The sequence below is a fragment of the Chionomys nivalis genome, chromosome 4 (genome assembly GCF_950005125.1).
Source record: "Chionomys nivalis chromosome 4, mChiNiv1.1, whole genome shotgun sequence".
NCBI classification, from domain to species: Eukaryota; Metazoa; Chordata; class Mammalia; order Rodentia; family Cricetidae; genus Chionomys; species Chionomys nivalis.
The window spans coordinates 8,068,521-8,096,519 of record NC_080089.1 but is presented as its reverse complement, the minus strand read 5'-3'; the positions used below and the strand labels follow the sequence as shown (position 1 = coordinate 8,096,519).

At 39.9% G+C, this 27,999-nt stretch overlaps 1 protein-coding gene across 8 annotated transcripts in view; it reads left to right on the top strand.

Moving 5' to 3' along the window:
• Dync2h1 (dynein cytoplasmic 2 heavy chain 1) overlaps nucleotides 1-27,999 on the top strand; it is a 218,578-nt gene that overhangs the window by 82,426 nt on the left and 108,153 nt on the right. For 7 of the 8 annotated variants that reach the window (XR_009056968.1, XR_009056967.1, XM_057766375.1 and 4 more), the window contains 10 exons: nucleotides 4,959-5,089; nucleotides 6,095-6,343; nucleotides 7,069-7,177; nucleotides 8,206-8,319; nucleotides 9,646-9,788; nucleotides 11,412-11,493; nucleotides 16,775-16,929; nucleotides 24,278-24,415; nucleotides 25,375-25,488; nucleotides 25,936-26,096. Coding sequence is in view for 5 of the 8 variants with exons in the window: in XM_057766375.1 (XP_057622358.1) it covers nucleotides 4,959-5,089; nucleotides 6,095-6,343; nucleotides 7,069-7,177; nucleotides 8,206-8,319; nucleotides 9,646-9,788; nucleotides 11,412-11,493; nucleotides 16,775-16,929; nucleotides 24,278-24,415; nucleotides 25,375-25,488; nucleotides 25,936-26,096 (1,396 nt within the window). In the remaining 3 variants the exon portion in view is untranslated. Of the gene's footprint in view, nucleotides 1-4,958; nucleotides 5,090-6,094; nucleotides 6,344-7,068; nucleotides 7,178-8,205; nucleotides 8,320-9,645; nucleotides 9,789-11,411; nucleotides 11,494-16,774; nucleotides 16,930-24,277; nucleotides 24,416-25,374; nucleotides 25,489-25,935; nucleotides 26,097-27,999 lie in introns of those variants that run through there. The other variant, XR_009056969.1, reaches the window with a different exon arrangement.

Genomic DNA, 27,999 nt, shown 5'->3' with positions numbered 1-27,999 from the left:
GTCTCAGTATGACAAGACTGTGATAGACCTTACATTGAGTCTTTGTTTTGACCTGGAATGAATTGGTGTCTGAACTTGGTGTCCTCTGACTCAGACACACAGTATGTCATGAGAGCATTTGGGTCTTTGGTATATGATTTTAGATTTATATGTAAGTTTCAAGTTTTTCGTTGGCAGTTATGTGTCCAAGTTGGTTTTGGTTGTTACTTTATGAGATAGGGTCACATTTAGTTTCCATGTTGGCCCTAAAGTTGCTATGTAGCTCAGGCTATCCTTGAATTCGAAATTCTACTTTTACCTTACAAGTACCTGGGACTAAGTGCCTGTACTGCCAAAGCAGGTTTTCAAAGATGAATATGTTGAGTGAAGAAGAGCTGCAGGATTTTCCAGACAAGAGCAGTGAGGATGGAAGAAGTTGAAAGCTGAGAAATTAAGTTTATAATGCAGAGTGATGGGTGTACTAGACTGTAGAGGGTGCTTAGACTTTGGCACTTCATTTCAGGGCATGTGAAACTATGATAAAGGATTGATGTTGTGCAATTAGATGATAGTTTTATATGTATTCTTTTAGTAACAGTGAGGGTATGCACTGCAATAGTCCATATAAAATTATTAGTCATTGTAATAACCATACCACAATAATCACAATGTGTAATTATATCACAGTGGTTTTTAATAATTTTAATTGTTTAAAATTACTTTAAAATGTTGATTATAGTGTGTTGAATATTTGAGAGTTTTTTCTTTTTTCTTTTTTTTGGTTTTTCGAGACAGGGTTTCTCTGTGGCTTTGGAGCCTGTCCTGGAACTAGCTCTTGTAGACCAGGCTGGTCTCGAACTCACAGAGATCCACCTGCCTCTGCCTCCCGAGTGCTGGGATTAAAGGCGTGTGCCACCATCGCCCGGCTATTTGAGAGTTTTTTCTGGGAGCCTTTTGAAAGCTGCATAGAGTTTGTTATTAGTAGGAATCATGCTTGGCTTATTCTGTTAGGAAGAGACTGTCACACTGGCCTGACTTGAGCACCTGATTCCTCAAAGTCCACCACGAGAGACACACTTCCTCCAACAAGGCCACACTTTCCAATAGTGTCACTCACTCTGAGCCTATGGGGCTATTTCTGTTCAATCTGCCACATTCTACTACTTGGCCCCCGTGGGCTCATAGCTATATCATAATGCAAAATGTATTTAGTAAAACTTCAAAAGTTCTCTCTCACACTCTATAATCTCAATATTGTTTAAAAGTCCAAAGTTCAAAGTCTCTTCTTCTGAGATTCATGCAATCTCTTAACTATAATCCCCTATAAAATCAAAACGCAAACTCAGATCACATACCGCCAGCATACAATGGCACAGGATATACATTACCAATGCAAATTGGAGGAAAGGGAGCATAGTGAGGAAATAGTGGACCAAAGCGAGACTGAAACCAGCGGGGTGAAGTCCACAATCTACATCTCCAAGTCTAATTGCATTTTGCTCTTTATATCTCCAGCCTTTTCAGCCTTGCTGACTGCAGCACACTTCTTTCTCTTGTGCTGGTTCCACTCTCTGTTGGCAGCTCTCCTTGGCAGGTATCCCACGACTCTGGGATCTCCAGCATCTTGGGGTCTCCAAGGCAATCCAGGCTTCACCTTCATAGGTTCACACAATGGCCTCTCTGGGCCTCCACTCGCTCTTGACCTGGCCTGGCTTCAGCAGCTTTTCTTAGTTGCAGAGATTTTATAACCCCTGTCTTTTATCCTTGACTTTAAACCAGAAACACATGGCTGGAGCCAAGTTCTGCTAATTGCTGGTGCTAGAACATAGCCCCTTGTTCAGTTATATCTTCACCAGCTTTCTGTTTTTGATGGTTTCCTTCACTGCCTAAGTTTGGCAGTTCTGAAATTTGCTCTGTAGACCAGGCTGTCTTAGAACTCAGAGATCTGCATGCCTCTGCCTCTGGAGTGTTGAGGTTAAAGGCATGTGCCACTACACTCAGTTCTAAGCTTTTCTTTAATTCTTTTAAACAAGTTGAAAACTTAGCTGGGTGGAATCTTGTCCTAAGGTCTCCACTCCCTTTGTTCCTATTAACATCAGGCTTTTCTTTAATTGTTTATCTCCTTGAACACAGGGTTTAGCAGCATCCTTTTTGGTGTGCCTTTTCTCCGTGAGCTGTACATTTTTTACTTTTTTCTTGCTCAGGCATGCTCCTTTGCATGACAAATCTTCATGCAAGTGAATTCTGTTAACCACGTGACAGAGTGACTAGCCTGTTTTGAGATTTTTCTCTGCTAACTCAATAAGAACTCTTCAGTTTATGGCCAGGTGGTGGTGGCACATACCTTTAATCCCAGCACTTGGGAGGCAGAGACAGGTGAATCTCTGTGAGTTCGAGGCCAGCCTGGTCTACAAGAGCTAGTTCTAGGACAGGTTCTAAAGCTACAGAGAAATCCTGTCTCGAAAATCAAAAAGAAAAACAAAACAAAACAAAACAAAAAACTCTCAAAAATATAACAACAACAACAAAACCCTTTTCAACTTAACTCCAGACAGACTTTTTGAACAAGGGCAAAAGACACCCACATTCCTCACTAAAATATTTTAAGAACCGTTTCTAGGCCACATGCAAATGTTCTTCTCCTCTGAAACCTCTTGAACTGGGCCCCACTGTTCAAATCGCCCTCAGTGCTACTGTCTCCCATGCATCTACTAAGATGGCCATTAAACCCCACTCAAAGCACTTAACAGCTTTTCTCATCCAGAGTTCCAAAGTCTACACTCCTCCAAACAAAAGCATAGGCAGGCCTATCACAGCAGTACCCTGGTTCCTGGTGCTAACTTCTGTCTTACGGTTCTATTGCTATGAAGACACACTATGACCGTGGCAACTCTAATAAAGGATAACATTTAATTGGGTCTGGCTTACAGCTTCAGAGATTCAGTCCATTATCACCATGGTGGGAAGCATGATGGTGCTGGGGCAAACATGGTGCTGGAGAAGGAGCTTAGAGTTTTTGATCTGCAGGCAGCAGGAATAGACTGCCACTTTGGGCCTGGCTTGGGCATCTGCAGCTGCAAAGACTGCCTCCAGGGACACACTTCCTCCAACAATGCTATACCTCAGTGACATACTTCTTCCAGCAATGCTACACCTACTCCTTTAGGCCACACCTCCTAAAAGTGCTACTCCTTATGAACCCATGTGTAGTGAGGAGGTGAGCAGGCCTGCTTTTCGTCCAGCCTGGCTCCCGCACGGCTAGCTTTGCCCCCGAAATAACAACACACAAATTGTATTCATTTAAACACTGCTTGTCCCATTAGTTCTAGCCTCTTATTGGCTAGTTCTCACATCTTGATTAACCTATTTCTAATAATCTGTGTAGCACCACGAGGTGGTGTCTTACCGGGAAAGATTCAGCATGTCTGACCTGGCGACTGGCTCCATCGCGTCTGTCCTCACTTCCCTTCTTCCCAGCATTCTGTTCTGTCTACTCTACCCACCTATGTTCTGACCTATCAGGCCAAGCAGTTTCTTTATTAATTAACCAATGAAAGCAACAGATAGACAAATGACCTTCTCACATCACCCATGAGGCCATTTTTATTCAAACCAACATGGTGTGCATCTGCAGATAGAGCTTCCTTGTTTGTGCACACTGCACACAGAAAAGAGTTGATGAAGGTCAGAGGAACTTGGTTGCTTAGGTCTCAGCAGGAAAGTGACTATGGTGTTGGGCCCAGGAGAACTAAGCTTGTGAAGAGGAAGAAAAGGACAAGTTCAGTCAAATGCGGAATACAATTTCCTTTTAAAGTATTGTAAATTAATACTGTAATTCTAAGATAAATTTGGGGGATTTTTGATTTCTAATTAAACTTTCCTTATTGATTTTTTTTTATTTTAGAAATTAAGGCCCTTGGTGATATCAGTAAATCCCTATTCTTTCGTAGGGAGTGTTTTGTATTTGTTTTATCAATTTTATGTAAGCCATTTTCATTTTACAAATATTATGTGGCGATTTTCTTTATTACTTTTCTTTTTGCTGTGACAAAATGCCTGGTAATAGCAATGTATGCAAGGGTTTGTTCTGGCTCAGCATTTTAGGTACCATCAAGGCAAGGAAGTCGGTGGCAGCTGGTCACAGTGCAGCCGTAGTCAGGGTGCAGAGAGCTATGGCTCACTCCCTTTTTAACATTATCAAAGACCTTAAAAGTTAGGGCGGTTCTTCCCACCTCTGATAATCCAGTCTGGCAAATTCCACATAAACATTCATAAAGGATAGTCTCCAAGGTGATTCCAGATCATTTCAAGTTGACAGTATTAATTATCACAATCCTAGGGAAGCAAGTGAGAGAAACGAATAGTAGATTGGGGAGTAGCAGAGAAGTTGGAAGGCAGCCACTCTGTATGAAGAGAGAAAAGTGGTGATCTGGTTTACTGGCAGAGTTCCACCATGAGTTGGAGAGGGACCCTTGTGGAGTTTTGGAGACTGAAGGAAAGTCTCTCCCATTGAGGATGTGCGGATGTGCCATGGTTGCCCGTGCTCCAGTGGATAACTCCGTCCCCATGCACACTGGGCAGCACTGCTTGGTGTCCGAGTTATTAGTAACAGAACAACAGAAAGAGGATGTAAAGTTGGGGGTTGGGGGAAAGTGTGGGGATCAGTATCAACAAAACACATTAGTAAATTGATAAAATTTTCAAATCATGAATATATTAAAAATGTTTAAAAAGTGGTTAAGAAATATAATGAAAATATTTAATCCAGCTAGTCCTCAGACTGGTTTTGCTATTTTAATTTGTGATTTTAGTATCTACTGATTTTATGGATCTTCTAAGTAGTTAATGTCAATTCATTTAGTGTAATCTACCTTTGTATTTCTGGAGACAATTTTATTTGGACTAAAAAAATAATTTAGTAAATGAGGCAGCTGGTTCTCTCATCACTGGTGATATGAATCAACACATCTTTTCTGCAGATAGCTACTATGTCACATGGGGAGCCCGGCATAGCTCAGGAGCAAATACAGTTCCAGGACAGCCATTACCTCCACATGGGAAACCACTTGGCAAACTGACCTCTGCAGACCTGAAGGATGTCATTAAGAAGGTATGGAATCATGCCTGGGAGTCAGGTATGGCTATGGTAGTATGTTAAAGTCTGGTTAGAAACATTTGAGTACGTGAAATGAAATATCACACAATAGACAGAACCTGACCTGCTCTTAGTTCACTCTGGCAGACATTACCAGATGCACAGATGCATGTAGAATTACTAAGATAACTTTTTAAAGATGGTATTGCCATTGGGATAGCAATGAGAATAGTGATTGGGAAGTATTTCTGGAGAGGTGAGTGTCATACCCCACTATCAGCGTCACCTGGTGAAAAAGAAAATAGGTGGGGTCCAAGTTGGCATCATCAGAGTCAGGTTACCAGGTGAGGACTGGATTCTGAATCTCCATCTCCTGTGCAGTTTCTTCTTCGTGACCTCTCTTTTGCCCTTTCCCCTCCTTGCCTTTTCTCCACTTTCCTTTCTTCTCCCCCTCCATTTGCCTTCAGCTTAGTTGTGAGAAGAGGGAACAGTGTGGCATGTGTATTCTTTTTTATTGTGTGTAACATATGCTTGTGGGTACCCGTGGAGGCCACAGGAAAGGTCAGATCCACCAGAGCTGGAGTGGATCTTGTGTGCCATCCTACATGTATGCTGTAGTGCTGTTCACAGCTAGTTGAGTTTTGTACACCCTTGAACTTGATTGATGTGAGTTTTTCATATGCCTACAAAGTTAGGTTATTACAAAGTAAAGTTTTAGATGCGAAATAAAATATAGTCACTTCACCCTTTTCTTGAAAGTGTCAAAAATATAACATTCTAGTCTAAATAAGTAAATTTTGAAAAGATACATTTATTTATTGTGTGTGTGTGTGTGTACTACAAGAGAGTACATGCACCATGTGCATGCAGGAGCTGAGAAGGTCAGAGTAGGCCATGAGGATGCTGGGAACAAAATCCAGCAAGACTTCTGAGCCATCTGTCCAGTCCCAGAAAAATAATATTTTCGTTGTATTAACTAGAAATTTCATTAATTATAAAATCTGTTTTTGTTTTTCAAAGGGTCTTATTCATTATGGACGGGATAACCAGAATTTAGATATTTTACTTTTCCAAGAAGTTCTGGAATATATGTCTAGGATAGACAGAGTGCTAAGTTTCCCTGGAGGCTCACTTCTCTTGGCAGGACGCAGTGGTGTAGGGCGGCGAACTGTCACGTCTGTAGTGAGCCACATGCACGGCGCGGTGCTCTTCTCGCCCAGGATCTCCAGAGGCTACGAGCCCAAGCACTTCTGCAGTGACCTCAAGCATGTGAGTCAGCGTGGACGGCGGCTTCCTTTGTTTGTTAGTTATTATTAGAACTTGTAAGATTTCTACATGTAACACAGTTTTCCTTTTAATTTTGTTTTAGTTTTATTTTCTCCATGATTACCAAAGTTTCATCTGTACACAGGAGGTTCCTGTTAGGAATCTGAGATTATGGGATGTCACATTGTGTGATAAACAGGACTACATATTTGTGTAGGAAGAATATACTTTAAAAATATCCAGTTTTGCTTCAGTGACTTACTTCTAAAATCAGTTTTCCTTCAAGTAATAGTTATTGATGACTCTAATTTACTTTCCAAATGGTACAGGTAAAATATGATTTCCTTTCTGTTTCTCAGTTCTAAATAAGTTGGTAAGTAGGCACTGAGTAAGCTAGGTATGGACACTTGGGAGGAAAAGGCAGCAGGATTCTGGCAAGTTCAAGCCAGCCTTAGTCACATAGCAAGATGCTGTGTCTCATAAACAATGCTAGCTGTAAGAGCACACCAAGCAGCAAGTGGACAAGTGACTTATAGGCCCTTCCTTGTGTGGAGAGCGCTCTGCTCTGGAGCCTGTGGTGTGCTGTGGCCAGCTCCACATACACACTGTCCTTTTCACTCTTCAGACTATTGAAGGGTATGCTGTCATGTTGTCCTGCCAGCCATGGGTTGTCGTCTTTAACTTCTCCCAAAGTCCCTGAGAGGTCTGGTCTTCCCTCTGTTCCACAGGTGCTGCATCTCGCAGGGATAGAGGCTCAGCAGGTAGTCTTACTTCTGGAGGATTACCAGTTTGTACATCCTACATTTTTGGAGATGATCAATAGCCTTTTGTCTTCAGGCAAGTGAATGGTTTCTGTGAAGCAAATATAAGTATTACTGTAAAGATTATTCCATTGAAGTCACTGCATAAAGCTTACCTGTGTTACTGGACCTTGAACATAGTTGTTACTGAGGTCATGACAGTGCACACATGGTTATAACTAAAGAATTGAGAGCTGGGCGGTGGTGGCCACGCCTTTAATCCCAGCACTCGGGAGGCAGAGGCAGGCGGATCTCTGTGAGTTCGAGACCAGCCTGGTCTACAAGAGCTAGTTCCAGGACAGGCTCCAAAACCACAGAGAAACCCTGTCTCGAAAAACCAAAGAAGTAAATAAATAAATAAATAAATAAATAAATAAATAAATAAATAAAAGAATTGAGATTTCAAGCCGGGTGGTGGTGGCGCACGCCTTTAATCCCACCACTCAGGAGGCAGAGGCAGGCGGATCTCTGTGAGTTCGAGGCCAGCCTTGGTCTACAAGAGCTAGTTCCAGGACAGGCTCCAAAACCACAGAGAAACCCTGTCTCGAAAATCAAAAAAAAAAAAAAGGATTGAGATTTCAAACTTTATAAAGCCAAGAATTATGTAAAAGTTATTGTTAATACCTCTGGTAGTGACTAAACAAAAAAATTTAAAGTAAAAATTGAAAAACATTTCTTTTTTTGTTTTATTTTTTATTAAAAAATTTACACTTCCTCCCCTCCTCCCACTCCCCTCCTGCTCCCCCACTCATTCTCCTCCCTCCCCCTCCCTTCTTAAGAGAGGGCAGGGAACCCTGCCCTGTGGGAAGTCCAAGGCCCTCCCCCCCTACATCAGGCCTAGGAAGGTGTGCATCCAAATAGACTAGGGTCCCAAAAAGCCAGTACATGGAGTAGAAACAAGTCTCAGTGCCTTTATCAATGGCTTCTCAGCTAACCCCCATTTTCAGACACAGAGAGTCCAGTTTGATTGCATGCTCATTCATGAAAAGCATTTCGTATGTAAAATTTGTCTTGAATTGGTGTATGCTAGTCAGAGTAGAAAAGATGTTTACTGTTCTTCCACAGGCGAGGTCCCTGGCCTGTACACTCTGGAAGAGCTAGAGCCTTTGCTGTCGCCTCTGAAAGATCAAGCTTCCCAGGATGGTTTCTTTGGACCAGTCTTCAATTACTTCACATATAGTAAGAGGCAGAGAGTTCACTGCTAAGTTTATATTCTGCTTGGTGTGAAATAAATAGGATTTAATGTGGAGCTCTGCACAGCTTGGCACCTTGGCCTGATTAGGGGTGGAGAGGGAATGAAGAAAACATAGTAAACTTAATAAATGACAAATAGCTGCACGGAGAAGTTGGGGCTCCCAGAACCTCAGTGCGATGATTATGTAGAGCAGAGGAGGCGGACCTCGCCTAGCTAGGTGTGCAGTTACTAGTTTAGTACACACACACTGCTCAGTCGTTCATAAACAGTCGTACTTTTGCACACTGCCAACATTTGCACTTAGACTTCAGAAGGATTTTGCCATCTTCCTAAGCTTGACCCAGTTAGGGGTAAGGTTTTGCAAACTTCTCATGGGCCTGAGGCCTTGGTCCTTGACATGGCTGTGTACTTGTTAAGCAGTAACGCTCACTCAGGACTTCCTTGGCTCTCCACAATTTCATTTGCCATAATTTTTCATTAGATTGTGAAGGTATCTTAAATTTAGGGTTCTTTGATAATTAATGACTTTTTTGTTATTTTTTCTTGCGATTTTAGAAAGTAACACAGAAGAAGCCTATGATAACAATATCTTAGGAAATTTTATCAGAGGGCAGTGTTGGAATTGCAGTGATGGTTTTGGAATACCTTGCTGTTTGCATTTTCATTTGATTGTATTAATTTACTATATTAGTAGATCTTATCTTAAATAAGACAGGCTTTATAGTGTTTTTAAATGCTAAGTAGCTAATTATTTATACAGAAGCATTTTCTTGTGCACTATGGAAATAAAATAGAATTTTTTAAAAGCATAGATCCCAGCACCCATCCATTCCTGTATAGATATCTTTATGAATCTTTTTCTGAGTATGTGTGACTCACAAAACACGCGAAGAAATATTTTTATTCATTCTTTGAGAATTCATACACATATACTATGGATCTTGATATCAACCCTTTGCTTCCCGTCTAACTCCTAGGCTCTCCTACCTCACCTAACTCCCAACTTGCTGCCTTCTTTCTGTAGCCCACTGAGCTGAGTTATGCTGTCTGTGTTTCAGTGGGTGTGGGGCCGGATACTGGATCTTGGACCATCTACCAGGGGCTACTTCCTTGAAGAAGAGAGTCATTTTTTAACCAGTATAAAAATCTTGCCTTAATATTATGTTGTAGTTTGCTTTTTTTTTCCATAAGCAGCTCCTATTGTTTCATTAAAAATATGTTTACCATAAAACCAGTCCATATATAAGTTCCTTGATTTATGGTTGTTCTCATAATTTTTCCATGATTACAGTTTCTCACATTTTTTTAAGGAATTCAACAAAACTTGCATATTGTCTTGATTATGGATTCTGCAAATATGAATTTCATAATAAACTGTGAGAGTAATCCAGCTCTGCATAAGAAGTGCCAGGTGCTGTGGATGGAGGGCTGGTCAGACAGCAGCATGAAGAAGGTATGCTCTGCTCTGACGCTGAGCTCACTCTGCTCGTGCCCTCTCCCAGGTTGTGCCTGCTGCAGGTTGAACCTTAGCTTAACTAAGGCCCTGGGCATTTCTACTATGTCTGACAGCATGTCTGTTTTCTTTCTGTTCTTAGGATAGTTTAATTGAAAATAGAATTTTAGGTGGCAACTTCAAGTATAAAAATAAAAATTGTATGACTTGGATTTATTATCTTAACAGGCACTAGCCTAGATTTTTTTTTTAAATGCATAGTAAGAAATTTAAAAAGTGAAAATTTAAAAATTTAAGTTATTTTAAAAAGCACATTGAGGGGTTGGATAGAGGAGATCTCCTGGGTGGACTGGGGGCACATAAGCATGGGAACTTGAGGGGTTAGATAGGAGGGGGTGGGCAGAGGCGGGTGTGTTGAAAGGGATGACTGGAATGGGGGCTTTATGGGTCAGGTAGAAGCCTGATGCAAGGGAAATTCCCTCCGAATCTACAAGGATGGCCCCAGCTAAGACTCTTGGCAGTAGTGGATGCACAGTGATCACGGCCATCCCTGTGATCAGATTGGTGACTACTGCAGTTGTCATCGGAGAGCCTTCATCCGGTGGCAGATGGAGGTAGATTCAGAGACCCGTGGCCAAACATTGGGCAGAGCTTGGGGAGTCCTGCTGAAGAGAAGGAGAAGGGATTGGGGGAGCCTGGAGGATCAGGGATTTGCAGAAAAACTCAGAAATGGCTAGCCTGGCTCCTGGGAACTCAGAGAGTCTGAAGCAACAACCAGGGAGCCTGCATGGGACTGACCTGGGCCCTTTGCATCTGTGTCAGGGTTGTGTAGCTGGGTCTATTTGGGGTACCCCAGGAGGTAGGAGCAGGGCTGTCCCCGTGCTTTGACAGGTTCTTGGGAATTGATTCCTTATGCTGGGTTGCCTTGCCCAACCTTTAGAGAGGGGGAGGTTTGTGATCTTAAGGCAGCTTGTCAAGGCATGCTCTGCTGATAGCCATGGGAGGCCTGTCCTTTTCTGAGCAAATACAGAGGAGGGGTGGATGGGGGCTGGCAGAGGAGGAGGATGGGAGACTGAAATTGAGCTTACTGTGTGCGTTCATAGCGCCGTTCTAACTGCAATCCACTTATTACTTTATCTGAATCAGTAATAACCTTCGACATTAGGCTTTGACCAATATTCATGCTCCCAATCGCTTACTTATTTTTGTATACTAGAGGAACACACCGTGTCTGGTATGTTTCAGACTAGTGTGATGTTGCATCTCAGACAAAGCTTTAAACAGATGGAGGGCAGGCAAGGCTTTTTAGCCTGTGTGAATAGAAAGTGAGCAACTGTGAAGTTCTGGATATGCTTCTCTGTTTTCTCCTTGAATTCAGAAGTGATTTGATTACCTGAGATGAAGGATGAGGGGAGACACTTGGGGCTGCCATCTAGTCTCTATACATACTTCCATCCCTCACAAGTGCTCTCTCAAAAACCCTGTACCTGACAAATGTTCACGTAAGGCCTCTTAGAGGCTTTTCTGCTTTGTCGTGAATCAGTGAAAGGAAGGTGAGCATTAGTTAAAGGATGTGTAGTGGGTTACATTTCATCCAGTGGTAAAGAATGCTCTGTATTTTAGATACCAGAGATGTTGTTCAGTGAAACAGATGGTGAAGAAAAACTTGACAAAAAAAGAAAGGAAGAAAAGAAGAAAAATTCAGGTAGTATTTTGGTGTAATATATTTATTTATTTACTTTTGTATTTATGAGATACTACTTTTTCTCATGTTAGAGATTCATGGGCGATGATTATAAATTTAAATAATGTGAACTATAGCACACCTTTTTCTGTTCCGCCAGCTTCTAAATAGTGACATGGAGACTTATTATTAACTATGAAAGCTCTGCCTTACCTTCGGCTTGTCCTAGTAGCTCTTACAACTTAAATCAACCCATGGCTTTAATCCATGTACCTTCATGGGACTCTTCACCTCATCTCTCCATACTGCTCATGTTGCTTTCTCGGCACCTGGCTGACAGCCCTGCCTTTCTTCCTCTTTGACCTCAGAAGTCCCCCGTAACCCTTTCCAGCCTAACTATTGACCATTCAGCGTTTCATTAAGCCAATCACAGTGATAGATCTTCTCCTAGTGTAAAGGAATATCCCACAGCAGTGAACTGTTAGCAGTCAGGTTTCTTTGTGTATGTTAAAATTTGAAGCTCTCTTCATTTTTAAATTCAATTTGGGTTATATAGGAACCAATAGAGTATGTATATGTGAGATATTAAAGAAATTATTTTTCCTAGGGGCAGGGGAGATACTGCAGTAAACTGTTTGCTCGCATGCATGAGTCCCACATAAGTGATAGTGTAGCACTTGTTGTAACCCCTGCTAGGAGGGCAGAGGCAGGAGGAGCCCTGCACTCACCACTCAGGCCTAATGGCTGACACAACGCTAGAGGTTGGTCTTTGACCTCCATGTGCATTTTGATACACATGTATACCCCACATGACCTTCTACATACACTCCTGTATCTCCATTTCCAACTCTTTCACAAACAGAATTATTTTTCTGGCCTAGTGAGTTGAAGTCCTGATTATGTTGTTTTGACTCTAATCAGTAGATGCACCATGTAACTTCATTTACGTCCAGAAAAGTGGTATTTTATGAGTACAGGTAGTATAGTTTCTCAATTTTAGTATTATTCCACATTAATTTTGAATAAGTAATTTTTACACCATAGTCATATATATTCTTTAACACAAGCATCTAATCATGAAATGTTTTATTAAGTTTACTTTGTGCTAGATGCAGGGCTGTTTACTGAAAGAGCTAATAGCCTAGTGAAAACAAGACTTATGCCGTGCTATAGACATTCAGTTCTGATGTAGCAAGAAAAGTGGTGATAGAAGTTCATCTAACATGTGTAGAAAAGTGGGTTTTAGTATAGCAAGTATCGTAGCAGGTAGAAGCCAGGTAGAAGCGCTTAAACAACCAGTCTGAAATAGCATCCTTTTTTGTATATTGCTGTAGAACTATGAAGAAGTGGTAGAAAGGTCTGAAACAGCGATGGGGTCGATTTCAGTGAAGAGAAAAGGGTGGGCGGAGTCACTAATCAGCAGCTTAGCATATTGTACTGAGTTTGCAATCACTTTGTGGGTGTCCTGGGGATCTTGGGAGATTTTGGTAGCAATGTGATTAGGATTTCCTTTTACACTAGAATCTCTAGGTCTCTTTCCCCACCTCCAACCTACCTCATTTTTTCCTTCATTTATTGTGAAGTGGTTATGATAGTCGGAGACTGCTCGTTTGTTTTCTGGTCACCCAGACCCAAATAATCATACAGACACTATATTAATCACAACGCTGTTTGGCCAATAGTGTATTCTTAGCTTGCTCTTACACTTTAAATTAACCCATTTTTATTAATCTGTGTATCACCACTAGGCTATGGCCTACTGGTAAGGTTACGACATCTATTTCCTTCAGCAGCTACATGGTGTCTCCTTGTCTCTACCTACTCTCTTTCTACATATTTCTTCCAGCCTGACTGTATTCTGCCCTGCTATAGGCCAAAGCAGCTTATTTATTAACCAATGGGAATAAAACATATTCACAGCATACAGAGGGGAATCCCACATCATCTCCCCTTTTCTGTCTAAATAAAAAGGAAGGTTTTAACTTTAACATATTAAAATTGCATATAACAAAACAGGTATCAAGCAAGAATTATAGTTACAATATTTCTTTGTGAGTCTAAAATTTCATATCTAATATATCTTTTATCATAACTAAGGAAAACTGTAACTATCTAGTTTTCAACTCCATCAAAGACTTCAGAAGGATATAATATTACCTAAGTAAACAGCAAGTGTATTGTAAGCAACTTCCAAAACTCTAGAATTGACAGAGACAGCTTTCTGCCTGGACAGTCACCCTGAGTTCTTCTGTAACATTGGGGCATCTGTCTTCAGTATACAGGCCCGTAGTATCTGGCAATTTTTTTTTCATGAGGTAGGAAATTTGAAAAGCTATTTTGCCTATATTGGCAGTTTGTTAGTCAATTTCTTGTGTGTCTTGCAGAATGTGTGGTAGTTTCCTCTGTGAAGCAGGAACCCTGAAGGATCATTCCATCTTTTGGAAAGTTCTATAGTCACTTTTCTATGGGTCCTGCATGTCCAGTTCATACAGCATACCATCAAGCAGTCCAGGCAAGGACAGTTTTGTGCCAAAATGGCTAGCCTTGTCACATTGAAGGCAAATTCCATAATGAGTTTCTTCAATGTCCATCAACCTCTTTGTAGTAATTGTTGCTGCCAGAAGCAGACATGTCTCACTGTTGAGAAAAGTCTAAGTTATTAAAACATTTTAAATGCCATATTCTGTAGGTCTTTGAAGTCTTTGAATGTTGTCTATCTAACTGAAATATACCTCTGTATATCTAGAAAACCTAAGTAACATGACTACAAATTTAACTATTATCATTGATTATCTATTAATTCATAATTTTAATTATATTATATTTTAAGTGAGCTATATATACATAATATCTTAAACAAGAGTAGAAATATACATATAGTAAAATTGACCTTAAATTTGTATCAGTTAGACCAAGATCCATACCAATGTAAAATATTCATCTTTATATCATATCCCCCTGTTTTTTTAAGAAAGAGGTTGACTGTGACCATTTAACCATTTATAATCAACCCCCTTTAAATGAAAACAAACATTTATAAACAATCATTTTGGGAATTTGGACTAGTTTTCTCTAAACTTCTTCCTGCTGTTTGTTGGGTAAAGTGTTTTTAGGGTTCACGGAGACCTTCCAGTGGGTCTTGTTTCATCAAATCACAGTAGCCTGGAAGGAATGCACAGGTTCTCATCTGTAGAACCAAAAGCAGAAACTGTTTTCCAAATTAACAAAGCTTTAGATTCAAAATTTGAAGTTAAGATATCTTTAGGTTGGTTTAGCTTAGTAGCTCCCAGAAACAAAGGGCTCTCTGCAGTCCAAAAATGCAAAGAAAACACAATAATATACGTAATCCAGATTCTCTGTATATATTTCATCTTTATGTAACTTATTTTTTTACTCTATTATTTTAAATATTTATTATGTTTGCTCCTTTAATCTATAATTGTCTGTATTCTTGTCTATACCTTTTTCTCTCTCTCTTCCAAGCCTGTGTACATTTTTTTACCCATACTGTGACCTGTCCAGAGGTTTATTTTTGTCTGAGTCTGTCTGTATTACTTATCTGTAATCATTTTTTGACCAGAAGCACCTTTTATTCTTTTAAATGCTAATTGGTTGTGGCTAGGACCAATTCCATGGCCCTGCCTGTTGGCTCTGCCCCATCCATCATGGCAGAGGTATTTTTACTGCCTTTGCTAGCCATGCTCACCACCCCAGCTCCAGAGATGCAATGGGTCTATGTCTTCATTAATCAACTTTTAGCATTCTGCTCACAAACCCCATTTAAGTGCAGGACCTCCTGAAAAAGCCAGATTTCATGATGCTAGCATGAACTTGGAATCACACTCTTATAGGAGTTGCACAGTTTTTGCTGTTATCACTGAGTCAGGAAGCCTTTGCCTCTGCTTCCCTCTAACAAACAGAGCCCACCTGAGAAAATACTGCTGTCAAGAGGCTGTGCTTAACTCTGTTCTTTTGAGTCTAGAATTCCTTCCCAAGTTCTTGCCGGTTTTATGTGTATGTAGTTGCCCCACACTGGGCACCATATGTAGTCAGAGATTGCTCATTTGTTTCCCAGCACCCAGACCCAAATCATCATACAGAAACTATATTAATTACAAGACTCTTTGGCCAATAGCTTAAGCATATTCCTAACTAGCTCTTACATCTTGAATTAACCCATTTCTATTAATCTATGTATCACTACTAGGTTGTGGCCTACTGGTAAGGTTCTGGCGACTGTCTCCTTCAGCAGAAACATGGTATCTCCTTGAGTCTGCCTACTCTGTCTCTATAACTCTTCTAGCCTGGCTATATTCTGCCCTGCTATAGGCCATCTTTATTATTCATGGTAGTATTCAAAGCATGCAGAGGGGAATCCCACATCAGTGGTTACTTGGGGGAAATGGCAGGGAGCTAGACCACTTTAGATGTGCACTTCTATGACTTGGGAAAGATAAGAACTAAGCCAAGGAAAAGTTAAGGGAACAGAAAAGAATGGACTTGGAGGGTATTGGTAATTAGTTTTCATGAGGGTTGAATGTATGATGGTTGTGACATATAAGAAAGGATGGATCAAGGGTGCTTTACTGGCTTCTGGCTTAAGAAGTAATTAAAAGTTTGCTTTATTCACTTCAGGAGGGGATGCAGATGGCCAGTGAGACAGAAGTGTGTTTTTGATCACAGATACATTGAATTCCATTTGAACTTACTCCTAACTTTCTGAAAAATATAACCTTTGAAATATTCTCCCCTTCTCTATTAAATGAGTATATTTTATTTGGTTTATAATCTTTTCTACTTCAAGTAGATCTTACTGTGTTGACTTTGATTATATGTATAATCTAGTTCTAATTAATTTATAGTGTTATAATAACCCATAGAATGATTGATTTTACAGCAATAACACTACCTAGGGGGAATTCAATAACAGTGGAAAGATAGAGATCACTATAACCATAGAGTTTAGATTTCCTAAAGAGCATAAAAGCCGTGGATGCTTTTATGCTTTTAAGAAAGGTCTTGTAGGCAGGGTGGTGATGGTGCATGCCTTTAATCCTAGCACTCGGGGAACAGACAGGCGGATCTCTAAGTTTGAGGCCAGTCTGGTCTACAGAGTGAGTTCCAAGATAGACTCCAAACCTACAGGAAAACCCTGTCTCAATCCACTCCCTCCCCTAAAGAAGAAAGGTGTTGTGTTTAATAACTACATAGAGTAGGGCATCTGCGATATAAGTAAGATTATTTAATATAATTTTTAATATCTTAGGCATTTAAATAACTTTTACTTCCTGTCTTTTTCTAGTTGATCCTGACTTTCTAAAATCATTCTTATTAATCCATGAGTCTTGTAAAGCATATGGGGCCACCCCAAGCAGGTACATGACCTTTCTTCATGTGTATTCTGCCATCAGCAGCAGCAAGAAAAAGGAGTTACTGAAAAGACAAAGTCATTTACAGGTATAGTATTGGTAGTGTTGAAAGATTTCATTTTTAGTTTTCAGTTAATATGTTTTGAGTTACTGCTTATAGGGAATGATTTTGCAGATCACAATGCTATGGTGCATGTGAAATATATTTAGTGTGGGTAATTAATGTATAATAAATCCCCAAGAAACCATTATACTTCCATATAGTGTCTCCCACTAGTTGTAATAAGGTATTTTTCATTAGTAGTTATTTCACTTTTGAGGGATAATATTTGCTGTTTTGACAGTGTAATGCTGCCCTTAAGGGCCTTTTTTATATGCGAACAATTTAGAAATTGAGAAATCATTATTTAACTGGGTATGATCCATGTTTGTAATGTAAGTATTTGTTAATCTGAGGCAGGAGGATCAGAAGTTTGAGCTAGCTTGGACTAATCAAGAGACTAGAAGAAAGAAAGAAAATAATGGAAATGTAAGAAGTGCTTTTGTAGATATTATTGGAAAGGTTAATATTTGACATCGTGAAACTGAAATTTTAAATAGTTTAAAAAAAAAATCTGGGGGGCTGGAGAGATGGCTCAGTGGTTAAGAGCATTGCCTGCTCTTCCAAAGGTCCTGAGTTCAATTCCCGGCAACCACATGGTGGCTCACAATCATCTGTAATAAGACCTGGTGCCTTCCTTGCCAACAGTACATTGTATGCTTAATAAATAAATCTTTAAAAAAAAAAATCTGATCTTTTCAGTTAAAGTAAAATAATGTTCTTACCCATGCCACTTCTGTAGTGAGTCTTTCCCTGTCCCACCAGCCAGCTCCCTTATAACCATATGGTTATTAATTATGAAAGGTCAGCTGATAGATGATGCTTGTCTCTAACTAGCTTTTATAACTTAAATTAACCCATTTCTATTAATCTACATACTGCTGCATGGCTCATGGCTTATTACCTAATATGCTACATGACCTGCTTCCTCTGCTTTTCCTGGCAATGCAGTCCTTCCCAGCCTCCTCTCTGCTCTGAAAATCCTGTCTGGCTATTGACTGTTCAGCTTTTTGTTAAACCAGTTCAAGTGACATATATTCACACAGTATAAAAAAGTATTCCACATTTCCTCCTTTTGTCTAAACAAAAAGGAAAGGTTTTAATTCTAACATAATAAAACTATAAGTAATTAGAACAATTATCAGGCAAGAATTACATTTACAATGTCCAGTCCATTTGTATTTGGCACATTTGGAGAAAATAGCCCCTTATTTATTCTAACTTGATAAGTTCAAAGCTCTGTATTTTAATTTACCTTCTATCATAACTTAAGGAAAACTGTAACTGTCTAGTCTTCAACTCCATCAAGGATCCCAGAAGGATATAATATTCCCTGAGTAAACAGGAAGTGTGGTGCAAACCACTTCCAAAACAACAGAGGTATCTGGGTGTCTGGACAGTCACATCACAGTTCCTCTGTAACATTGGGCTTATAGGCCTAGAATATCTGACAGACTTTTCTGTGAAGCAGGAATTTTTGAAGGACTGTCCTAATGTCTTGGCAAAGTTTGGCAATCACTTTCTTTTGTCTCCTGCCTGTCCAGTTTGTATAACATACTGTCAACAGTAAAGGCAAGGGTAGTTTCTTGCCCAAATGGCTAGCTTTTGCCACAAAGAAAGCAAGCTCCATATGGAGATTCTTTGATGCCCATCATTCTTTTATGAAGTAGATTGGTACTGCCAGGAGCAAACATGTCTTACTGTCATGAAAAACCTTGTTATTAAAACATTAAAATGCTATATTCTGTAGGTCTCTGAAATGTTTAAAAACCATCTATTTAAAATGTCTCTGATTGACCTTGAAAATATACCCAAGTTTAATTATTATAGATAAAACTACCAATCCATATTTCTTTATTATCCTAAATATCTTTCATGGACTTGAGCTTTACATTACATTCATAAATGAGCTGCATAGGTGCTATACCTTAAGCAAGAAATGGAAACATATAATACAGTATAGCAAAAGTAACCTTAAATTTGTATCAACATACCAAAATCCATACCAATGTAAACTATTTGAGACTAGTGAGTATTCAAAAGTAGACTAAAAAATCCACCCTTTTATGTCATCATTTCCGTATTATATCCCTGTCTTCCCTCCAGAAAAGATCCTGAATCTAATGTCCTTTGTTTAGCTTTCTTCCTGACCATGATCAGTAAGAATTTGTAACTAACCCCCTAAATATTGACTAACATCCATAACACATTGAATGACCGAAAAAAAAAAAAAAAGAAAACCAACCAAACAACAACAAAAAACCCCCACCCATCCCACTTCTTGGGAATGTGGGAATTGCATTCTCTAGACTGCTTGTTGTTTGGGGGTGCTAAAATATTTGGAGGAAACCCGTAGAAAATTAGGTTAATGGTCAAGTCCTGGCTAAAATAATCTATCAGGCTAGAGCATCTTAGCCAGTATCCTTGAAGCTGTTGTGGCTGTAGAATTCTAAGGAAACTGTAATGGAGACATTCTTTCTGGTTGGTTCACCTAAGCCATCAGTTTTCATTGGTATCTTGTCCCCTTGCTCTGAAAATGCATAAACTTTCAAAGGTAACATACATAACACAAGTATGGATTGTGTATTGTATATGAGCCAGCCAAAGATGATATTTTGTTTTATGTTTCAGCAAGTAAAATGTATGTCACCTATCTTGAGTTTTTTTTTAATTTTTTAAATTTTTATTTATTTATTTATTTATTTTATTTCTTTATGCCTGTGAATTTTCAGGGGGTCTTTATCAATCAAATCTGGTCTCTGTCAACCTTGAATCCACAGCCTTTCTATTTTTGTGGAAATAAAAGCAAAACTTCTTTCCCAGCATAACATTTTTGACTTCCATTTTGATGTTAAGACATTTAAAAAATATATAGAATGGCTTAATTTAGTAGTTTTTCTATTTCAGTGTCTCTCAGCAGCTGTTGTTTTCTCATTAGCAATCAAAACATTTAAAGTCAGTACAATACCATACTGTGTCCAGACTCCCTGTGTATTACCCATCTACATGACTTATTCTTATTTTTAGTTACTATTTTTAAGACTTTATTTTAAAACTATTTTTTTTAATATTTATTTATTTATTATGTATACAATATTCTGTCTGTGTGTATGCCTGCAGGCCAGAAGAGGGCACCAGACACCATTACAGATGGTTGTGAGCCACCATGTGGTTGCTGGGAATTGAACTCAGGACCTTTGGAAGAGCAGGCAATGCTCTTAACCTCTGAGCCATCTCTCCAGCCCTTTTAAAACTATTTTTATAACTGTGTATATTCTTTTGTTTCCTCTTGAGCCTCCATACATTGTTAAGGTTTTTTTTCTGTCTGATCCTGCTTTACTGCATATCTGTAACCTTTTCTGTCTGCATGAACAGAAATTTAAATCACAGCATAGCTTAGCTCATGGTACGCTGTGGCTCAAGCCTGCATGCAGTGGTCAGAAGTTGCGTCTCTTTATTGTGACCTGCATGAGAGACGGGGGACTAGGAAGCCATGTTTGTTTGGCTCTTCTTTTTGTGTGTTTGGAACCTTTTTTTTTTTTTTTTTTTTTTTTTAATGCTTTCAGGTCTTATGTGGAAATATGTGCTCCCACATTGGACACCATTTGTAGTGAGTCTTTCTCTGTTCCATCAGCCAGCTCGCAAATAATCACACAGAGCCTTCTTAGTAATCATGAAAGCTCTACTGATAGCTTACGCTTGTTTCTAGCTAGCTCCTGTAACTTAAATTAACCTATTTCTATTAATTTACACACTGCCATTTGGCTTGTTATGTCAGCTCCTACATGGCCTGCTTTCTCTACCTCTCCTGGTTTCTCTTCACTCCTTCTTTCCACTCTCCTGTCCGCTCTGAAAATCATCCAGCTTTTTATTAAACCAATCTGAGTGATGTATCTTCAGATAGTTTAAACGACTATTCCACTGCAACTTCATATTATGAACAGATTTCTTTGTGTATTATTCTAAGTGTAGAGATTCAGCTTACACGTGGTTTTAAAATGCTGGCTTCTGGGGTAGAACATTTGCCTGTCACATACAAGGTGTTGGGTTCAGTCCACGACACTATATGCACCCCTCTCATCCACACATTAGAATGCCAGCTTTTAAACTTGTCAGAGACTATTTTTTTCCAAAGTTATTTCTTGCCAACTTAATTTAAGACTCAATTGTCTAAATCTTCTTTTAAAATTTCTTTTCTTTGTTTTTTAACCCATTGAGTCCATTTGGTGCTGCCTGTGTATACATGGCTGTGGGGTCATGGGGAACCTAAGAGAGTGGCTGTCTGCAGCCATCAATTACCAATAGCTCTTCAATAAGGAATAGAACTTTTTAGGGTCCCCTCCCCTACCATGCTAGAATTTTTAACTGGGTTTATCTTGTAGAAATCTTTGTCAGGTAACCAGAACTATTCTGATTTCATATGTGAAATAGCTGTGTCATGTCTGGAGGAAAGCACTTCATGGTACTCCTCCACAGCCTCTGGTCCTTACTTTCTTTCCTCTTCCTCTTTTTTGTGTTCTGAGTCTTAGCGCAGGGCTTGATATAATCATCCAGCTATGACTGAACACTGACAGGCTCTTACATTCTGCTTTTTGAAATGCATGACTATCTGCATTAACCATTACCTAGTACCACAAGATGGGCACTAACACTGTAAGCATTGGAGCTTGGATGGAAAGGTATCCTGGCAGTTGGGAGCCAAAGAATACCACAAAATCATTGTCAGCATTGCAGCTCTGCTCCAGCAGAAGTGTTAAAGCTCTGCTCCAGGGAAATGTTTCCCCAGGGAAGGGTAACAGCTCTGTCCTGGCAGGGGAAGGTTTCCCCAGCAAAGTGTTGTGATTCTGCTACAGCTCACTCCACTGCTGTGAAAGTGTCTCCCCTCACAACTAACCTCACTTCAGATTTATTGAGGAGGAAAATCCAGGAAAGTGAGGCTACAGCAACTGAATAGGGTACAGAACATACATAGGGCTTCTTACTGTGGGGGCGGAGCTTTCCAGGGTAGCTTGGTATTGGTGTTTTTTTTTTTTGTTGTTGTTGTTGTTGTTTGTTTGTTTTTTTTTTGTAGTCTGATTCTGGGGCAAGTTCGGGGATTGGTGGAATTTTGTGCTTAGAGATTGGTGGAATTTTGTGCTTAGGGATTGGTGGGATTTTATGCACAAGGTCCTCAGGGATTGGTGGGATTTTGTGCCCAGGCATTAGTGGGATTCTGCAGCCTGACTCTGGGGCAAGATCATGGATTGGTGGGATTTTAAACACTGGTCTTATGGTCAAGCCAGGTGATGTAGGTGGGTCATCTGTCAATGTGTTACTTTCATTGGTTAATAAAGAAACTGCCTTGGCCCTTTGATAGGACAGCAGCTTAGATAGGTGGAGTAGACTGAACAGAATGCTGGGAAGAGGCAGGTGGATCTCTGTGAGTTCGAGACCAGCCTGGTCTACAAGCTAGTTCCAGGACAGGCTCCAAAACCACAGAGAAACCCTGTCTCAAAAAACCAAAAAAAAAAAAAAAAAAAAGAATGCTGGGAAGAAGGGAAGTGAGGCAGAGACACTATAGCTCTCCTCTCCAAGATGGACGCAGGTTAAGATCCTTCCTAATAAGACACCACCTTGTGCTACACACATTAATAGAAATGGGTTAATCAAGAGGTGAGAGTTAGCCCGTAAGAGGCTAGAGCTAATGGGCTAGGCAGTGTTTAAAAGAATACAGTTTCCAGCCGGGCGGTGGTGGCGCATGCCTTTAATCCCAGCACTCGGGAGGCAGAGACAGGCGGATCTCTGTGAGTTCGAGACCAGCCTGGTCTACAAGAGCTAGTTCCAGGACAGACTCCAAAACCACAGAGAAACCCTGTCTCAAAAAACCAAAAAAAAAAAAAAAAAAAAAAAAAAAAAAGAATACAGTTTCCATGTAATTATTTTGGGTAAAGCTAGTTGGTGGTCGGGAGCCCTCCTGGGGGGCGGGAAGCAGCCGCTGCTCCTTCTACAGCCAGGGTTAGGTGTTTTTCCTTGGCCCTTTTTACCCTTACAAACACAAGAAGGGAATTTGACAACATGACCTTTGGTAGGAAAACAACATCATTAGGCTCTTAACCAGGACTCCATGACTTCCATAGCCATGAGCTTGACTATGTCACAGTACTTGGTGTGAATTTGATCCTTTGGAGTAGGCCTCAAGTCCAGTCTTGCACTATTGCACCAGGGAGCTCATCTTACCTGGCAGGTCAATAGTGTTGCATCTAGGGTCCAATACTGAATAAGACCATTGACGTCTCCCCAAACAGACTGCATAGCACCTTCTTGTAACATCAAAGGCAGCTAGTCGGACATAGTTGGTTTAAGATTGGTGTGTCACTATCCTGTAACCAAAGTGTATGGTGTTGGTACAATAGTGTCTTAGTTATGGTGGGGAACTAAGAGGATGTGAAACCAGTAACTAAGTATGATTTTGGTTTTGGTGAGGGTTGATTTTAAGGTTAGTTCTTAATGGTGCTTTGGGTAAATTATATAAACTTACAGAATTGTCCCTTCATTGTGATATATATACAAGTGTGTGTGTGTGTGTGCGTGTGTGTGTGTGTGCGTGTGTGTGATTAAATTCTGTGTGTTACCTATATACTGTATAGGTCCTCATAGGGGACAGAAACCTTAGTTAATAGAAGAGTAGGAATTTATTTCTATGACCATTTCTTAGATTAGTGATTGGGAAGTAGGGTAAGGAACCATAATGGTCATGTCAGGTCAAATGCCTACTCAGAGAGCAGGGCATTCCACCAGCTCTGTGTGTGAGTAAACCAAGCCAAGTCTGCTGTAAGCAAGACTCATCTGTTACAGACTGAAAGATTCACCGAATCTTCCTTTGCCTTCTGTCCCATACAATGAGTAAAGAAGAGTCAGCCCACTAGTTAGGTTATTGAATATTATGTTCTGTTCAACATCACTGTCGTGCTTTAAAACAATAGTTCTCAGCTTTTCTAATGCTTTGATCCCTACATACAGTTCCTCATGTTATGACTCCCAACCATAAAATTTTATTGTTACTTCATAACTGTAATTTTGCTACTGTTATGAATCATAATGTAAATATATAATATGTGACCTTTAAAGGGATTACAACCCACAGGTTGAGAACCACCAAATTAAAGTGTTTTTCCTTAAATCTCTGATAAGTATTTTATTGCATCTTAATGGATATGACACTTACAAAACATTCTAATTAGCAATAAGGGAAAAAATGGTCCCCTTCTCCATTTGTTTGATTGTTTTATGAAGGGCTTTCCTATGTGTATATAGAATTTCTTTTTTTCTAGCTCCAATCAATGTTGTATTGATTTAGGCTGGTGTGTCTAAACTAAATGAAGCCAAAGCTCTTGTGGATGAGCTGAACAGAAAGGCCGGCGAGCAGAGTGTATTGCTTCGGATGAAGCAGGATGAAGCTGATGCTGCCCTTCAAGAGATCACCGTGTCCATGCAGGTGCTTGGGGAGGGTCAGGTGCCAGTAGATAAGCAGGTAGAGGACATCTGGGGCTGCTTGTCAATCAGTATGAAAAATAAGACTTTTAACTTGAATTAAAAGGGATTGTTCGTCCATACTGGCTGACATTGAGCTTTAGAGAACATGCATGTCATTTTCCACATTGTTTATCCTGATGGTGCCAAGCCTTTAAGTACCTAATGCTCATGTATATTAGCCAATCAGTGTAGACCTGTGTGCAGCCAGCGTTGTTTGCATTCTCCTTGCCAAACAGGTATGTCCTTTAGCTTACTCTCTCCTTCAAACTTTGACATTTCCCCCTTTTAAAACTTTCAAGATTAATAAAATACCTTTTAAAAGTCATATTTATACTTTGATGGTTTGTTCAATTTTAATTATATTTCCTAAGCATCACCTTTCTTCTGTTGAACTTATTCCAAGGAAACTTTTGTGAGTTTGTGCCCTGTATGCTTTGTCCATTATTATCACTTTAGCTCCGGCATCAGAGGGCTGTGAAGCTGTCTGTCCCCTCTGTGTTCTGCAGCAGAATCTCCTTTGCGTGTAACTATCAAGTTACCCTTTCAGCCTGGTTTTGCTTTTGTAGAATAAGGCAGACTTGAGAACAGACTCATGATTTTCCTATTCCGTGTTTCTGTTTTGTTGATGGTAGTAAAATAGAGCTAATATTTGTGGACAACTTATGAATCACACTAGATCTTTGCTATCATTCTGTCTCATCTGTTCCTCAGATATAGTGTTTAATTGTCCTGGTTGTTCTTTGTTTCGTCAGCTTGACACAAGCTAGAGTTATCTGGGGAGAGGGCCTTCAACTGAGAAAATTCCTTCATCATGCTACTGACTAAAAATTCTTCTTTAAAAAGATTAATGTTTTTGTTGTCATGCTTTTAAACACTGAGTGTGTTATAAGTGATTGTAATATCATTTAACTATTCCTGCAGGATGCGAGTGAGCAAAAGACAGAACTTGAAAGACTAAAACAGAAAATAGCAGAAGAAGTTGTTAAAATTGAAGAAAGAAAAAGTAAAATTGATGATGAATTAAAAGAAGTACAAGTAAGTTCTAATGGTTCCAATTAAATGTGAATATTTTCCTTTCACATACTTGCCTAACAGTGTATTTGAGCTTAAATATCACTGTGGCTCATTTCTTTCCCAACATTGTTGTCAGTGTGGTCTGTGCCCCGAGTATTAGACATAGAAGTGGCCGGAGAGCCTGCCAGGGGTGAAACACCACAGCTTTTCCTACAGTACAAATTCGTCCGGAAAAAGGAAAAGTACCTCAAAACAAATTAGACTCGCTAAATTAAAATGGTGCACTCATGGTGGCAAGATATTTTACTTGATTATTGTGAACCTTCTTTTCTTGGTGTGTTTAATAAAGGAAGGCAGTTAGTATTTATAGTCATTGGACTGAAATGCCAGTTGTCGTCTACATGATGTCTAAATTGTTCCGGTTTTTAACAGCACATCCATTGACACTTCCTGATGTTTGTCTCTTAGCCTCTAGTCAATGAAGCTAAGCTAGCCGTTGGAAACATTAGACCAGAATCTCTTTCAGAAATCCGCTCCCTACGCATGCCACCAGATGTAATTCGAGACATTCTTGAAGGAGTTTTGAGGCTAATGGGTATCTTTGACACATCGTGGGTAAGCATGAAAAGGTAAGTTGTTTTTTTTTTAATTTATATGAAATTTTTTTCCACCAGTGAACTTTACTCACCTGCATGCATGGATCACAGTTATAGAGGTATTTATCATGGCCGAGAGGGGTGGACCAGCTCACGTCACCAGAGCCAGTAAGCAAACTAAACATTTGCTGTAGCTTATGTGTTTTTTTATTCTATCTGATGCTCCAGCCTGTAGAACTGCTGCACATGAACCCTCTGGAGAGGTGTCAGGGCCTTACTAATTTCCTCTCAAACTGACAGTCAAGATTAACTACCTCAAGTTTCAGCACCTGCTGTCAGCTTGGTACCCAAACACCCCAAACACATCTCCTTAAACCATAGCATTCTACCCCCTTGTCCCTGAAAGGCATCCATCACTAAGTACATTCTGTCCATCTTCGTGAGCTCCGAGTCTTCATGGTTCTAGCATTGCTCAGAAGTCCAAAGTTTCTTCTGAGACTCTAGGCAACCTCTTATCCCCTCTTAGCCTCTAATAGCTCCTGTAGAATTAAGGAGCAGGCTGTATACTTTAAACAAATAGTGACACACTATAACCATTCTACAAGGAAGGAATTGGGGCCAAAGCAGATCTGCAAGCCAGTTTGGCAAGCATTAAATTCTCTGGCTTCATGTCCATATCTGGAACTCATAGCTTAGTCATTTAAATCTCCGAGTCCTCATTCAGCCCACATGGCCTTTCTTGGGATAACTTCTTGCTTTCAATTTCCCATGTTTCTGCTACCTCTAACTTCCTTAGTAATCCACTTTATCTTTAGCTGCACTCATCACCCTCTTAAGGCCTACTATACATTCCATGGCTTCCAACACTTTCCTTTGAAATCTTTTTACTGCCCCATAATTCTTGCATGCTGGATGCCATCAAACCCTGCAGTCACATGAATAATGCCAGGTTTCTACTAGCTTAAGCATTAGCTGGACCTGCTCAGATGATGTCGGCTGCTGCCTCTGAACGCCTCAATTACTGATCCCAGGGAATCACTTGTCACAGGGAGCTGTGTGAGAGTGGGTGCCCACAGCAGAGTCTTTGAGATGAGATCAAGCCTCTACAGTCTTGGGTCTGCTGATGCTTGAGATCCTACCAAACTTTTTTATGCCTTGTCCCATGGTATTGTGATGTTTTGTTTGTTGTTGTTTTCTAATAGCCCAAATCCCTTCAGCTGACTATTGATTATTAATTTATTAGATTACTAATTATATCATTATTATTTATGCATTTATTGGCTCCAGCCTTATTCTGGTTTTTTTTTGGAGAAACTGCAGGATTTTAAAATCTTCTTGTTCTACTTTTTACTTACAATTTTCTCCTTAAGCCCAAAACAAAACAGTCCATGATTATCTGAATGCTGGGTTATCTTGAAATTGTGTGTGCCATTTTGACTAAACTCTGACTTAAATGTTCCCTCACACAGCACCTCCTGGCCATTGTTACTGTTTGCAGTGTCCCGAGCCATCTTTCTTACCAGCTGTCTTCCTTTCTCCTAAGCTCCTCCATCAACCTCAGGCTTCACGAGCCCATCTCAGCACACTTGTCTAAATTTCCTCAGAGCACTGTCTTAGAGGCTCCGCACCACATCATAAGGAGTGTTTCCAGCAACACTTCCACCCTCACTGTCAATTTTTGTGCTCATTTTTCCATTTTTGACAAACTATAATGACTGTGTGAAGTGAATGTTCTGATCCCACTATTTTTAAGGAATTTACTCTGAACAAATTTAGTAGCTTGTGTCTATTCACTGCTGTAAAATTTTAAGCTCAGGTCTGTCTGGCTCCATATTTCATGATCTTAAAGCTACTGATCCCTGTTAGAATTGACTTGCTTTATCTAAAATCCAAACTTGGTATGATCTTTTGGATCTTTATTCCCTGAGTCAGGACA